Source organism: Cyprinodon tularosa, unplaced genomic scaffold (genome assembly GCF_016077235.1).
Source record: "Cyprinodon tularosa strain WSP-4 unplaced genomic scaffold, ASM1607723v1 ctg215, whole genome shotgun sequence".
NCBI classification, from domain to species: Eukaryota; Metazoa; Chordata; class Actinopteri; order Cyprinodontiformes; family Cyprinodontidae; genus Cyprinodon; species Cyprinodon tularosa.
In genome coordinates, this window is record NW_024038800.1 from 684,512 (window position 1) to 699,862 (window position 15,351).

General features: G+C 40.9%; 1 protein-coding gene across 2 annotated transcripts in view; it reads right to left on the reverse strand.

The window, feature by feature from the left end:
• Positions 1-84: 84 nt before the first annotated feature.
• Positions 85-15,351, reverse strand: part of sacs (sacsin molecular chaperone) — a 30,002-nt gene continuing 14,735 nt past the window's right edge. For both annotated transcript variants that reach the window (XM_038285796.1, XM_038285795.1), the window contains one exon: positions 85-12,767. In XM_038285796.1, coding sequence (XP_038141724.1) covers positions 1,213-12,767 — 11,555 coding nt within the window. In that variant the 3' untranslated portion in view covers positions 85-1,212. The remainder of the gene's footprint in view (positions 12,768-15,351) is intronic.

Consider the following 15,351-nt stretch of genomic DNA (forward strand, 5'->3'; position numbering starts at 1 on the left):
GAAGTGTGAGTGGTCGCCACATTAAGTGCTTTCCAAATAGTGCTGGTAGTAAAGAAGGAACTAGGCTGAGGAAGCAGGAACATCTTTGTTTAAGGGGAATTTATTAGGCCTCACTGTGGCACAGTGCACATCAGCATGTTTGATACTCAATGTTCATTCAATGACATAATATAACAAGAGTTTCCTGACATTGGAAATAAAATAATACAACAGATTACCATATTCTAGGTCGTATTTCATTGCAAATGACTTACAAAGTATGTGGTCAGTGTGAGTGTATTTTTAAAATCAGATAAAAGTCAAATCAGATCATTAAATCAGCTAATAAACACAAGCAGAGCAAACTTGTGCCGTTATGTTATTGAAACAAGACAAGTTTTCACAACAAAAACATATGGACATGGTTGAAAATAAAAAATGTAACACATTGCATTTGGGCCCACGGCATAACTCCTAATTCATATGGCTCTCTTACACAGCAACAAAATGATTAGGTGTTTGCTTTCCATATTCAGAAAAATGTACAGGAAGTTCACAGATGTAATACATTTCAGTGATTAAAAAAAGACTAATTAAATTAATATAAAGTGTTTCTTTTCACAGTTAGATTCTCCAAAGTTTCCAAGGACACTGATGCTACATAAGTGTAAATGCAGGTGAAATTCAAAAAAGTGCTTAGTCCATAAACAAGTGACTGGCTATGTTACAGGAAATGTACAACTTTTACAGAAATTATATGAAAAAAAGTACAAAAACAGAACATTTACAAACATGACTGTAATTTCTGGACTTGTAACTCTATTAAAGAAGGGCACGCTGCGAGAAAGCAGTGACTGTATTTAAGAGGGTTTATATTTTTTGACAAGCGCATCTTTTATGACTCAATTTGTTTTCTCTAGCAAGAAAATATATACTTTTGTTTTTATAAAAGATAAAGTCAAAAAGCTGCATATCTTTAAAACTAACAAAGCAAATATAGTTAGTGTGGGGACTTTGGTAAACAAAACATATTGCTGAGGCATATCTATGTACAGCCTATGCACTTATGTAGGCCAACATGTTATGAAAGCCATGTGTTTATTTACTGTGCATGGGCCACTGTCCCGCTTTCACAGACAGAAACTGCATATGTAGTAAAAAGTGCCAGGGGAATCTTTGCGATCTCTTTTGCATACAGCCATATGAGTTCTTGATTCCACTGAGAATATACATCTAGCAAATTTTTTGCTGCACAAATGTTTCGAGTTTTATAATAATTCTTGCAGTACATTCCATCACCCTCATTGCCACCTCTGATGTGTATCTGTCATTTGGGATCTGTGGAAATGGCAGAAGATCGGGGTAACGGGTTCTCAGGCTGTCCACACCATATCCTTCTAAGATCTGAACATCACTTGCAAGACCTTTTAACTGGGAGTTGTACTCTTCGACTTTCTGAGCCAGAGCAGTTGGCTTAACATCTTTGTCAGATTTTCCTCTGACTGCGTAGTCAGCAGCTATTAGGGCAAGCTTTGTAGCCAAGTAGCACTTGAAACAAACCCACTCATTAGCATTTTTATGAAGATCATTGCGAGCAGCAGAGTAGTTGGCTCTGGCTTGCCTCAACCACCTGCGGGCCTCAACAGGGTTTCCAACTGTCTTGAAGGTTGGGGGTACAAAGAAACGGTGGGAATGTGAGGACCCTGCATAGTTAGTGTAATGTTCCCTGAACTGTTGTCTTTCTGTCTTGTGACTGGTTGCTTCCTGGTTCCAGGATGAATAAAACCTTTGAAATGAGAACTTGTCTGATTGGAAGCGGGTTGATGATGTGGAGAAGGTTCTCCTGGAAGCTCTGTCTGCATTTTGCTGATCAGTCAAAGACTGTTTCTCCATCCGATTGATCTCATTTTGTAGGTGCTTGAAGACTTCAGTTGCGATGTCAAGGTTCTCAGCATTTTTGTCTGGATGCCATTTAAGATACAATCGACGGATTATCTTTTTTCTCTCTGTCTCTGGAAGCTTCCAGGCTTGTTCGATGACTAAGGTAACCTCTTTCAGAATCTCAGGCAACGTGTGAAGTTTAATCTTTTTGGGAGACTGTTTCTGAGGAGGTGGTCTTAGGTTTTCTTTACCAGAGAACAGAGGAGGAATCATGCGTAAGCCAGAAGATCGACTTTCTGGGCTTGTAGGGGTTTGTGGGGAATTACTATCTCGGATATGGGTGCTTTCATCTTGTCTTGAAAACTTGTACAAGTCAAGGGAACTTACTATTTTGTACTCGCTGTAACCAATATCAATCTGGAAGCATTTTCCAAGGAAACTAGTGTTTTCTTCCTCCTCTCTTTCTACTTCTTGAACGATGATAGCATATGTATAGGTGGGCTGATAGGCACCATATATGTCTCCACCCTCAGAGTCAACAAGGTAGCCCACATATTCCCCTGGATAAAAAACATTCATTGGATCCATGAGCAATGTGTGGTGTATTTCAGATGGTATTGGGGTTCCAGGGAGGGGTAGTTCAAGTTTTGATGGTTCTGTTGAGTCATACTTGACACCAAGATTGTCTAGTTTCTCTGTGATTCTGTAGATGTCATTACAGCCCAGCATTGCAATCAGATAGGATGTGTCTGAGATCAAGTTGTCTGTAGCAGACTTCAGTGTCATAGCCAGTGCCAGAAGAAAGTTTATATCTTTGCTGTCTGAATGCTGGATATAGAGATGAATCACAGATGTCCCATATCTCTTTAGGAAAGCAAGAGTTTCACTGCGACTGTGTAGGATGGGACTGCATCCTTTCACTCTTAAAGTTGTCTGTAGTTTTTCAAAACAGGACACTTTCAGTCCCTCACAAAGCGCTTTGCACAGACGTATGGCTTTTTCTTCATTGACAAGGTATGCACTATCATTCTCATGCTTCATTATCCTAATCAAACCAGTGATGAACTGCTCTGAGGACAGCAAAAGCTGAAGTCGGCCTTGCAGAGAGCAAAGCGCTCCGAACTGACACATTTTTGGAGAATCCTCGTCAAGCTGCTCTTCAAGAATGCTGCTCAATAGTCTAGGTCTTAGCTTCTGAGGAAGTAGCATGATAAGCTTTGTATGAAAAGCATGGTCTTTCCCCAGATAACATTGACTCATGTCCACAAGCATCTGAACCCCAACATTACCCTGAATTCTGCTTTTATAGTGTGGGGCATCATCAAACACAAGGGTATTGGATTTTGCAAGTCTTCCATCATGGCTTGGCAGATAAAATATTAAATCTCTGAGACTCTCAAGATCTTTGCGAATTTCCACTGGATCATTGTGAAGTGATTTAAATAATCCTGAGACCACTCTTTTGACAGTTCTCATTTCGTTTGGGTCTAGCTGCTTTCCCTCTGAACTCCTGTAAATTCTCCACAGCACCTCAATGTATTGTTTAGTTGACACAACATCCTCTGTGCCAAGAAGTTTGAACAGTTGATGAAAAGTTCCAAGTTCCAAAGGCAGTTTATACAAGTAGGGCTTAAAGTCAGATTCATTGTCTAAATTGATTACCACTTCCTCAGGTTTGAGTAATTTCCAGCCATCTTCAACCATGACAAACATCACCCCGCGAAGCAGGTAACGGAAATCTCGTTTGTCTGCACTGAGGAATTCATAGGTGGACCTCAAAACTTTGTTTCTAGTTTTCACCATTTCATCATCTGGGTTAGATATGTTACAGATGTTCTTGCAGTTGCTTATGACTTTCTCCAGAGGTGGGTCCAAGTTGACACCCAACATATTCAGCACTTGATCAAGCTGCTCCTGCCCACTGAGAGTACTTTCATCCTGTTCCTTTATACATGAAGGTGTGGCTTTCTCAGGTAGGATTGGGCAAGATGTCCAAAGCAAGTGTATAATATCTGTTTGTTTGAACTTTGGGTTTACTTGAGACCCACTAAAACGAATGAGAGGAAGTGTACCACTCATCTCTTGATACTGACCATGAAGCTTGATGAGCTCTTTGGGAGCTCTTTCAGGGCAGAGAAATGGAATCATTGACAGTTCCTTCAGAAAGGTACCCTGAAAGAGGTCTGTCCGTTCATTGAAGATATGATTCAAAAGTACATCAACAATGGTTTGAACTTTTTCTTTGGTCCAACTTTCAGTCTGTGCCTTTATGCTGACCTCTTTTGCAAACTGAAGAATCTGTTGCTGTGAGACCTCATGTTTCAAACCAATATTTCTCAGAAAGGTTATCCACGAGGTCAATGACAGGGCGCCATTCTTAGGTTTTGTCACTTGCTCTACTTTCTTAAAAAAATCACTTGGTATGAATGACTTTGCAGGTAACATCACTTCAAACACCTTCACAGTCTGATCATAGAAATATTTGGTTTGTCTGAGTCTGTTTGAGTGGTCATGAATGAACAACAGCCCCTCTAATTTCTCATAAAGTTGATCCTTTGTTTTGCAACCTTCTTCCATTGACATAAGTCTCTCCTTCAAATAGACTATGTGCTCAACTTTAGCATCATAGGAGAGGCTATCAAACTTTGGCAGGAGATGGTGAAGGTAAATTTCAAGGTCATTGATTGACATGCAGCCAAGGAAAGCATACAGCTCCTTAAGCTGCTGGCTGTCAGCAAGAAAGGCAAATGAAGGTGTTTGAGCCCATTTATCAATGTCTGCATTTGGTATGTTTTTTTCAAGGACATAGTTTGCACTATAGTTAGCAATGCTGATGTATCTTCCACTGACTGACTTAAAACATGGGAGCAGTTTCAAGATCTGGACATCTTGTTGAGAAAGGTTAGGTAGGTTGCAGTTAAAATATAACAGAAGAGCTTCAAAGTCCTTGTCAGTGAGGTTTGCTGTTTTAAATGAAGATGTCTGAATAATGTACTCCAGAGCTTGCAGAATACTTGATGGGTTTTCAATGTTGGCTGTGTGTTGTGCCAAAGAAGGTATGACTTGATTCTCCTTGACACAAATTTTGTTCACTGCAAGCTGGATGCATCCTGCTTTCATTAGAGTGTGAAAGACTTTGTCATTTTGGCCCTGTGGAAATATGGCAATGTTTATTAGGCTAAGAGGTAGGAGTGTATCATGATCTGGGACAACAATCCTCTCTCTTGCCATGAATTTGATTCCAGGTATCAAAGCCCAGTCTTTCAAAATGTCAAGCACCATTTCAAAGCTAGGTTTGATGTCCATCTGCTCCTCCTTAACAGCCACATTTTCACCAATGAAACTCCACACGTTCTTTAACCAGGATTCACTGGGAAAGGTATCTTTCCATTTTACAGGGATCTTTGTTCGATATTCTCTTGGTAGAACAGACCCTAGCAAATCACTAAAGCTGCTGATGTCAAAGGGTTTTGCAACTCCTGCTTTGAAAAGGATGTCGCTGTACCTCATGTACAATGTATTCATAAACATATCCTTCCTTGATGGTATAAGTTCATGGTGAGTGGTCAAAAACTTTGGTCTCTTAGAGTCAAACACTTGAAGCATATTGTCCATTGTTATTAACAGAGGCAAGCCATCAATTTTGATATCATCCACTTCTATGTCTTTGAAACAGTAGTCAACCAGTAGCTTTAGGTTATGAACCAGCTTGAAGGTAGACTGTGGGAGGCGGCAGGGGAGTTTTCCAACATGGCAGGATGTGTCAGGTGATAAGAAGGTTTGCAAAAAGTGGCGAACATCACTGGGTGTTACATAAGTGACTGGAATCCCTGAATCCTCCAGACAAAGGTAGAGATTTGCTGTTTCATCACAGCTGTGGACTAGGTTGAAGCCAATGTCAAGAAGCAATGTTTTCACTCTGTACACATTTTCAGCCACAGACTTTCTTGATGTTAAGTTGTACTCTGTGTTTTTCAAGTGTTGAAGCTCATCCTGAAGCAGATTGTCAAAGAAGGCTCTGCCTTTGCTTGCAGTGGATGTATTCACCCATGAGATGTAGATTACAGAGTGCATTTCAGAGTTGTCCATCTGGGCTGCTCTTACAACAGGAAGCAATCGCTTTAGATCAGCATGTATACTGTTGTATACTGCTTTAACCAAGCAGTACCAGTCTGGCTGAATTTCAAGTCTGTTGGCTGGGAAGAAAAATAGGTATTTCCTCAGTGTGTCTTTAACAACATGAAGAGGTGTTCCTTGTAGTATAGTAATGGTGGGATCAGGACCTGGAAAGTATCGACGCTTCAGCTGAATCAGCAGTTCGACATATGCGGGGGCTATGAGGGATGTCATCAAATTGTTATTCCAGTCACTCCGTACCCCTACTCCATTGTCATCTCTCCATAGGTTTCTTCTAGCTGAGTCAAGAGCAAAATGCCCATTGACATGAAAAGGCAAGCCAGTTTCAAGTGAGAGAGGCAAGAAGCAGAAGGCTCTGTGTGGTTTTTTGTAGTTGTGGCTTACACATGCTGCCACGCCTCCACGTGGAAACAGAGTTATGTCTTCATTTTTGTGTGCTGATACCACACTTTTTGAGATAGTTTCAATGTCTGGGAAGCCAGATCTGTTGCAGATCATCCATGAGGTCATATGTCCATCAGTGTCCTCTATTTCCATTGAGTAGGTTATCTGTTGGACTGGAATAGCAGCTAGCTGCTTCTTTTTGGTCACACTGTCAATGACAGAGGCATGAAATTGTTTGCGTTTGAGTCGATCACCATCTGTTATTTTAGCTGTGACAGAATAGAGCACTTTAAGTTCACCAGATGCATCATCTATTTCACAAACTGATATTTTCTCCATATGGTTAAGAAACATAAGGAGCTCTGCACCATCTGTTTTCAGCTTATCTAAGAGATTTTGCACCATTCTGTCAGATGCAGGAACAGAACTGATCTCTGATGTCTTTGCCATCTCTGGAGATCGGATAGGAAACCTGAACATCGTGCTCCGCTCTAGCCTGAAATGAGCCCCCAAGTACAGATTCAAAACATCCGAAAACTGGGATCTGAAATCAGAGTCCAGGTCTCTGAACATTCTTCCAGGACTAACAGATGTAGCTCCTGGTGCATACTGTGCATGTGGATCAAAGATGCAAAGAATATCGTTGTTTGAGATGAAGGAGGGGCAGTCAGTTATGTGATAGACAGAATTGAATCCAATGCCATATTGACCAGTTTTGCCTGGATTGGCCTCTTTTGTTCCTCTTCCAAGGTTCTGAATACCTCGAACATCATCTTCTGTGAATGGTTGATTATTGTATACGCAGAGTGCAGGGCCCTGCATTGGGATCCATTTATCGTCAAATATTCTGTCTGTAGGGTGTCTCCTCGGATCAAATACAAAGTAGATTTCTGTGGCTTTAGCATCATCTGCATTTTGAAGCAGCTCTTTAAGCATTTCTTTCTCTGATGGATAGGCATTGAGGATGCTTTTAATCCTGCTTGTGAGCTTTTCTTTCTGTCCAAACTCACTGCCGAGTGGGTTGAAGCAGACATTTGAGGCATATCTCTCCAGGGCTTTATGACGTTTTGGGATTGTTCCAAGTTTCACAGCAACCTCTCTTGGAATGTCAGCATGACAGTACTTCACAGATGAATCCCTGACTTTGATCCAAGGGCAGTCATTGTAACATAGTGATTTAGATGGTTGCAGTGTAAAATTGCAGTCTGGTAACAGATTCCCTCCGTAATTTGCTTGGCAAAACTCTTGTTTTTTGTCTCGAATTAAGCTCCAGATTCCTTCACTAATTATTCTGCGACACAACTGGAAGTTTTCCTCTGTTAGTGTTTTTCTTCCACACTCTTGCCTCACAGTTTCAAGAACAGCAGAGAAATCTCCAACTGTAAAACTAGGCTGCACTCCAACATTTTCGAAGAGCTCACGACAACTGTTTCTGTATTTGTTTGGAAGCTGATAAAGATGGGGAGCTGCATCAAAATTCAAATGAAAAGCAACTTTGGAAGGGTTTACATATGTGTTCTCCACCAAAATTGAGTTAAATGCTTTCAGTTCTTCACCTATTTGACCTTTTACACTTTCATCCTGTAACATTTCCTCATGAAGATATTTGTAACAGGCATTTGTAATATTTTCCTGATACAAAGTGACGCCATCAAAAGACTGAGAAAGTTCCTTTAGTTGACTGATGACAAGCTGAACTGGGGGCTTCCTTATTAGGCCAAGACCATCTTTTACAGCCAACGACATTGCACCACAACCTTTGAATGATGGTGAACTCTCATTTAGTATTGGCTTCATCAGGCACACTGTGTCCTGATGTTCAGTTGTGTAGAGCTCTCTTGGAGAGAACAGTGTGGTTGGGGAAAAGCTGTTCCCATGCCAAGGTAAAGAGAACCCTGCAGGTCTTGTTAGAAATGGAAGGAACTTAATGTCTTGTAGATTCTCCAAGTACTCAGCTGTTCCTGGATCTCTCATCCTAAGTTTTTCATCGATGAGACTTAGAAGGATACTGCTGCGAAAGCAAGCAGCTGTGTGATCATTTTCATTTAGCTCAATGACAGAATGAGCACGCTCAGTGAGATCCTCCCAGCAAAGATCATCTTTTACCATGCCGAGCTGCACCAGTTTAACTAAACAGACTGGATTGACATAGTCTTTGGAAGTACCCTCAGGAAATCTTCCATCGTCAGCACTGTAGAGTTTAGCAACTCTTCCCTCTGGATGGATAAGTTTTGAAGGTAAAACTAGTTCCTTTTTGGGGCCAGAGCAAGGTATACAAGGAGTGACTCTTAGAATTGTTTCAAAGTCTTCCAACTTCTCATTTAGGACATAATGCATCAGGGGATCTCTGAGCTCTTTGTCAATTTCCTGAATGTGAGGGAAAAAGACTTCGGAAAAGAATTGCCTCTCTGTCAGGGTGTTTTCCATTAACTTGCCCCTACATCCAGCATCATCAAATCCCTCCTTTACCCAGTCAGGGAGCTCAACTGCACAGAGGTTTTGCGAGCCACTCCTCCTCAGGTATTTTAAGAAGATCTTGAAAGCAGCAGGGCCAATATCTGGCCTACAGAGTAAGGTGTCATCAAGGAATCTGACATATTTGATTGACACCCATGTCTTTCCATCTGAGAAAACCTTGGCCTGATCGCTGTCACCTCCTTTGGCTATTTCTTGATAAACACCCTGGCTAATCAGCACAAAGTCATCATGTACCTGGCTCGGATCTGGCCATGCTGCATAGTAGCTGTACTCAAGCAGTTCTCCACTTTCAGCAAGTGAACGCAGCATTGAGAGTGCTGCTAAGTAGGCCTGGACAATGACGTGCCTCATGAACACAGAGTTCCACTGTCCTTTGGTGTCAGTTTTCCAGATCTCTTTGCGGTTGGACGTGACAGCGAAGCAGCCATTAATATGAACTGGCAGGCCTGTTTTGATTCTGAGAGGTAAGTAACAAAACACCTCCCCGATTGGGTTAGCATTTGTCTTAACAGTCCATTTCCGATTCTCTTCCTCTGAGAGCAGAACAGCAACCCCCCCACAAGGCACCAGTCCAAGTCTTTTTCCACTGTCACTGAGGGAAAACTTGAGGGCTTCACTCACATCCATGCATGAACAGATTAGCCAGTTAGTAACATCAACTGCCTTTTGCGGCATCTCATCTGTCAGTCGTCGTGTTTGGACACCTTTAGCTGCCATCTCAAAGTACTGGTTGGGATCTTCCTCTGGACCTCGGAACAGAGGAGAGTGGAGGTCTACAATACGTTTGAACACATTGTGAAACTCCTCCACTATAACACGAATGATGCAGCCAGACTTAGGAATATCAGCAGGAATCTTGTTGGTGCTTGCTACTTTCTTCATGAGCTTTGCTGCAGATTTGAGGATGCTTAAGGGTCCATATGAGGATTTGCTTGACCACACACTTTTGTTAATGGCCACTACATCCTGTGCTGCTGCTGGGTTTGGTTCCTCAAACTTCAGATATTTCAAGACCATACATCCAACATGCTGAGTGAATAGAATGAACCTATGACCACATATGCTGAACTCATCAACAAGGGAATAGATATCGGTGGTGTTGTAGTACAGACTACTGATTTCACTTGTTGAGGCCTCCTGTTCTGTTCTAAATGGAAGTCTGAAAAGAGTACCGTTGTACTTGTATGGAGAGTCTTGAGCTAACGGCAGCTGGCAGTTAAAAACATTAATGAAAGGTTTGAACTGATTTGGGAATTTCCTCAGCCTTTTTTGTTGTTTGCTCCAATTGATTTTGATTCCAGGATTGGATCTGTCTCGGATGTGTTTGCTGATGTGATTGATATTCGGATCAAACATGATCATAAACTCCCTACTCATTATGATAGGGATATCAGTAATGTGATAAACTGAGTTGAAACCCAAGCCAAACTTGCCAACTTTGTCTGCTTCACATCTCTTCACTGACCCACCAAGCCTTGTGATGTTCAAGAAGTCTGTGTCTGTAAATACAGCATTGTTAAAAGACCACAGAGAAGGCCCATGGCAAATGATCATTCCAGGGTCAAGTAGGTTTTCGCGAATATCATTGTTTTTCCTCATGTCGATAAGAAAACTGCACTCTGTTGCACTGGCGTCGTCAGCATTCTGGAGGAGCTCCTTAAAAATGTCTGCCACAGATGGATATTCTTCCAAGATATTCTTTATTCTCACTGTTAGGGGTTCTTGTTGGCCTGATTGTTCAAAGCCAAGATTCTCTGGGTTGATCAACCTTGTGCTCAAGCATGGCACCTTTAGCCATTCAGCAGTTTTCATTGGGATGTCATCATGGATTAATATAATTGGTTCTGAAGAATCTTCGAGTAAGTCATTTAAATCCTCAACCTTAATGTCACAGTAGGTGCATTCGTGGATGGGTTTCATTGCTAACTTGCTTGGGTTTTTGTAGCAAAGAATAGGCACTTGCATGTTGGTGTCCACTGGGATCTGATTGTTGTATAGCCATCTGAGAATGTTGATCAAGAGAAGAATATTGTGTTTACTTTCCTCCTTGCTAATCTCTCCTTCACATCTTTTTTGGATTGTGGCAATGACATCAAACACGTGTTTTGGTATAACCTCTTCAACTGAGCCACAAAACTTAAAAAGCTTGTGAAATTTTCTCATTGTTTTTGGCAGAGAATAGAGAAAAGGCTGTAGGTCTAGATCAGGGAGGTGTTTTAAGACGGTTTGGCCTGGTGATGAGAATGTCTTTCCAGTCCACACCCAGTCAAAAGGTAAGGATTTCATTGCTTCTCTTGCATCCTCAAGGTGAGCTTGCATGAATCCATAAATCTCAAACAGAATCTGTTGAAAATGGTACCAATCCTCTGTGGTGAATGCTTGAGATTTATGCCAGTCATTCACAGCTTTCAAGTGCTGTAATACTTGATCCACTTGTGGCTCTATTGTGAGTTTCAGGGCCCTCTTCAAACCTGCAGAGGTGTGTTCAACCAGTGCTACTGAAGATCCCACCAGTACTGCATGGGATAACTCACACATCTCAGACAAAGAGCAGATGTTGTGAGTGTCTCCAACCCAAGCAAGGGATTTCGGGTAAGTCAGAGGTCTTTCTTTACAAACAGGTACCCATTTAAGTTGTAGCAGTGATGCCTGGATATCTGTTGACTTTATCAACTTGGTTTGTTTATTGAGAATTTGAAGGAGTGTTTTTGCCTTTTTGATTATCAAGTCCCATTCAGGATCAACATTGCTTTGCAACTCCTCTATCTTTTTTGCCACCTTGATAACATCTTTTTCACTGATCTGCACCTCATTTCTAAGCCCCAGTTGCCGAAGTGAATGGAGAATATCCGAAGATTTTGTAAATGTACTTGTGGGAAACCGTATCTTCTCCTCCTTGTAGAACAAATGCTGTAAAATTTCTAGTTCAGGGTCAAAAACATCTGAGGCTTTTACAGACCTTCCACAGGGCAACTCTATGAATTTAAGAGCAGACAGCCATCCAATTACAGATGGGTTTTCATTCTTTAAAAATCCCAAATGTTTGAGAGCCCAAAGCATGATCTTGGTAGTTTCAACTTTGGAGTAGAATCCCTTGTCAATGTCCTTAATAATCATCTTCAGACAGTCTGTTGTTTTAACTTGTTCTACGTTGAGCATTTTGATGAGACGAATTGATTCCTCATCATGGCAAGCCACAAGATTTTCTGACAGTTTCACATCTGGGGGATACTTGGCTCTGTGATGTAGTGCTTTCGCTCCTCTCACTGTTGTGAATGCTGAGGTACCCTCAGTTTGAACCCCCACTTTTTCAAAGATAGGGAGATCAAGGATTGTATATTTTTCTTTTTCTGTGATGTCTGAGAGTCCTGCAAGAAATTTCCTGAGCACAATTTTCTCTTCTGCAGTTAGAGATGAGACTTGGCTGGACAACCGCTGTGTTGGTAGTCTATGTAGAACTTGCAAAATCATACTCGGAGAGCAAGGGTGGATGTAGAACTTAAGCTGGGGGTGCTGCAAACATGAGTCCAGCTTTTTTATGACAACACCTCCAAGCTTTTCCAGAATGTCAAGGAGGATCTTAGAAACTGGTGCCTCTTCTTCATCCACATGAATTATAGATGAGGGGGTCTTGAGACGAAGAAGCTTAGCTGTACTCATGCTTTCCTCAAGGGGCACAAGAGGGATCAAAGGCATGTCTTCAAAGGTGTTTAAGTCATCTGGAAAATTGATATAGAGATGCTTCCAAATCATTTTTAACCATAAAACTGTGGGATGTTTTAGCTCTTTGTTTCCAGGTTCCCAGTCTACACTGAAGTCCCTTGTTGGCCAAGCTGTGGAAAGGATCTCCTTGATGAGTCGTGCTGATCGTTCTGGGTTCAACACTTGTAGCTGAGTACACGGTCTTCCTGTTGATGATAACAAAACTGTGTTAAGTCTCACATATTAGTTTAGATGATGTAATGTTCTTCAACAAGATTAAGTAATTCTGACAATTGTTTATCTTTAACTTTGTTTTTCTTTTTATTCTGATCTAAGCCTAATCGTGTTTTTTTTACAGTAATTTTTTTCTAAACATAGTGAACTAGTTAATTTCTAAAAACAACACTTGAAACCCGCCTAGATATTTTTTATTATCAAAATAAGCATACATAACATTTAAGAATGTTCTGCAATGATATACTTTATATAAGCCACGAAAACAAGCTTATACAATTATCCTTATATCAGCATCCTGTTATTCTGGAGGTCATTCTTATGCTGTCCTAATATACAGGCAGCAAAGTCTGCAGCTCAAACAGACTTACAATATGAAAATAATACCATTAATTTTTAAATCAAATAATACTGAAATTGTACCCAAAGGTTCTAAACTACCAGGAACCCAAATAAACTAAATCACTTGTGCAAGCAAGTGGGCATGTTGCATGTGATCTACTAAGGTTGCAAGCACAATTGATAACAGGAGCAAAACTGTTGTGGATGAACTAAATTCATTATAACATTTTTTTCATGTGTTACTCCATCTTGTGCATCTTAAAGGCAGACACAAATTTTACCAGCGCTGCCTACACATAGCAGGTATGATTGCAATGTGGAGAAGATGCCAGCAAACGAGAAGAGAAAGGACCTTCTTTGTTTGTGAAAATGAAATAACTGAATGACTTGGAGGCACAAACACCAACGTAGCATATGGCATTTGACATTTTCCAACTGCAGCAACCATTGAGGATCGTTTTTTTGATTTCAGACAACCCAGTTGCAAAGCTGTTTGCTTTTGTTTAGTAGAGGAAAAATTTGTTCTAAAAAAGGGGGTCTCCAAAACAAAAACAACAACAAAAAAAACATTTAACATCTGTATAATGACAAGTAGAAGACATATTTAAGGATCTCTTATCAATGATCACCCTTAAGCCGGCATACACTGTACGATTTTTTGCCCTTTTCGGGCCACCTTTCCAGTTGTGTGAGAATTTTTTGATCGGGCCAACTTTCAGCTTGATCGTGCATCCTGCGTCATGTAGTGTGCAAGGGGTAATGAGGGGCGATCAGCCTCTCATGACCACCTCCCGATCAGGAATCGTGAGGTAGGGAGAAAAATCAAACATGTTTTAAATTCAGTTAGGCGTCTTGGGAAAATTGCAAACAAGATTCTTCTTCTTCCTCTCAGATAAAACCCCGAAGCATGGCGGGGGTTCGCGTAAAATGAAGTTCTTTATGTAAAATTGACAGACTGTAGTAGCCACTTTTGCTCAGCCATGTCTTGGTCTAAATATGTCATTGCCTTTTCTTTTTAGGGCTTTCAGCACAAAATTGCACAACTGCATTTCACCCGTGAGCTTCATATTCCTCTTCTACTTGTTTGGCTTCCAGATAAATGAGTCCAAGAGGCGTTCACTGGGGAGCTGGTTTTTAAACGTACAGTGTGAGCAGGTAGATCGCATCAGGGGTCGGGTCGCACAGTGTGAGAAAATATATTGTGAGGTGTGAACTCACACTGTACGACGAAACCCAGTGGTTTTCATCGTACAGTGTGAGCTGTAGCTGCGTGCAACGATTGAAAAAAATCACACAGCGTATGCCCTCTATATCACCTTTTTAATTAAGTCAGCAGGCTTCATAAAGCTTCAGACAAGATTCAGAGATTCACTTACACACTGATGGTGGCAAGCTGCATTGTAGCCACAGCTATCCTGAGGCTCAATGAAAAAAGGAAAGCTGCCATACAGAGGGACCACTGGGCCCTCCGACCACCATCAGTAGGCAATATAGCTGATGTGTCTTGTCCAGGGACACAATGACAGACAATCTTTCTTGATCTGATAATTGTGATAATTAGTATGATTAGACAAGTGCAAGCAAACGCAACATCGCCCATCCCCCTACAATTACCGCGGTACAGCTTGAGAGAACACTCAAATGAGTACTCTGGGAGATGACTCTTACTGTAATGGTATAATAGAATCAGTCCTCCAATCAGACAAAAACACTGTATAACAAGGGGTTTTTCCAAAAATAAAATTGAAAGATAGCCGGTATGTCTCTACTTTTTCAATTTACAACCAATTATGCAAACGCTCCCAAAGCTGATTCTCTCTCTGTAGTCTGTTTTTGCATGTCTCCTTCTTACCACAATGACTGCAAATATTTTTACATGCAACTTAAATTTTGCAACTTTCAAAATATTTAATTATAGACGTAGAAACTGCAACTGCAGTTTGTTTCAGGATTAATTAATCTCTTTCCAGCGAGTAGGTACCTACATTTGTTTATGTAGCTTTCTGTACATTACACATTTCAACTATCATATTTTCAAACCCATATTCATGATAGAAAATGCACTAAATGGCTCGGGTTGGTTAGTTGATCAGTTTTGCATGCTCTATCAAGTTTGCACCTGTTTCCATGCATTTAAACCTTTATTAGATCAGGCCAAGGTGGGTCAAATTTTAATAAAAACGTTTAGAGTGAATAAAAAAGCTCAACAAAAAC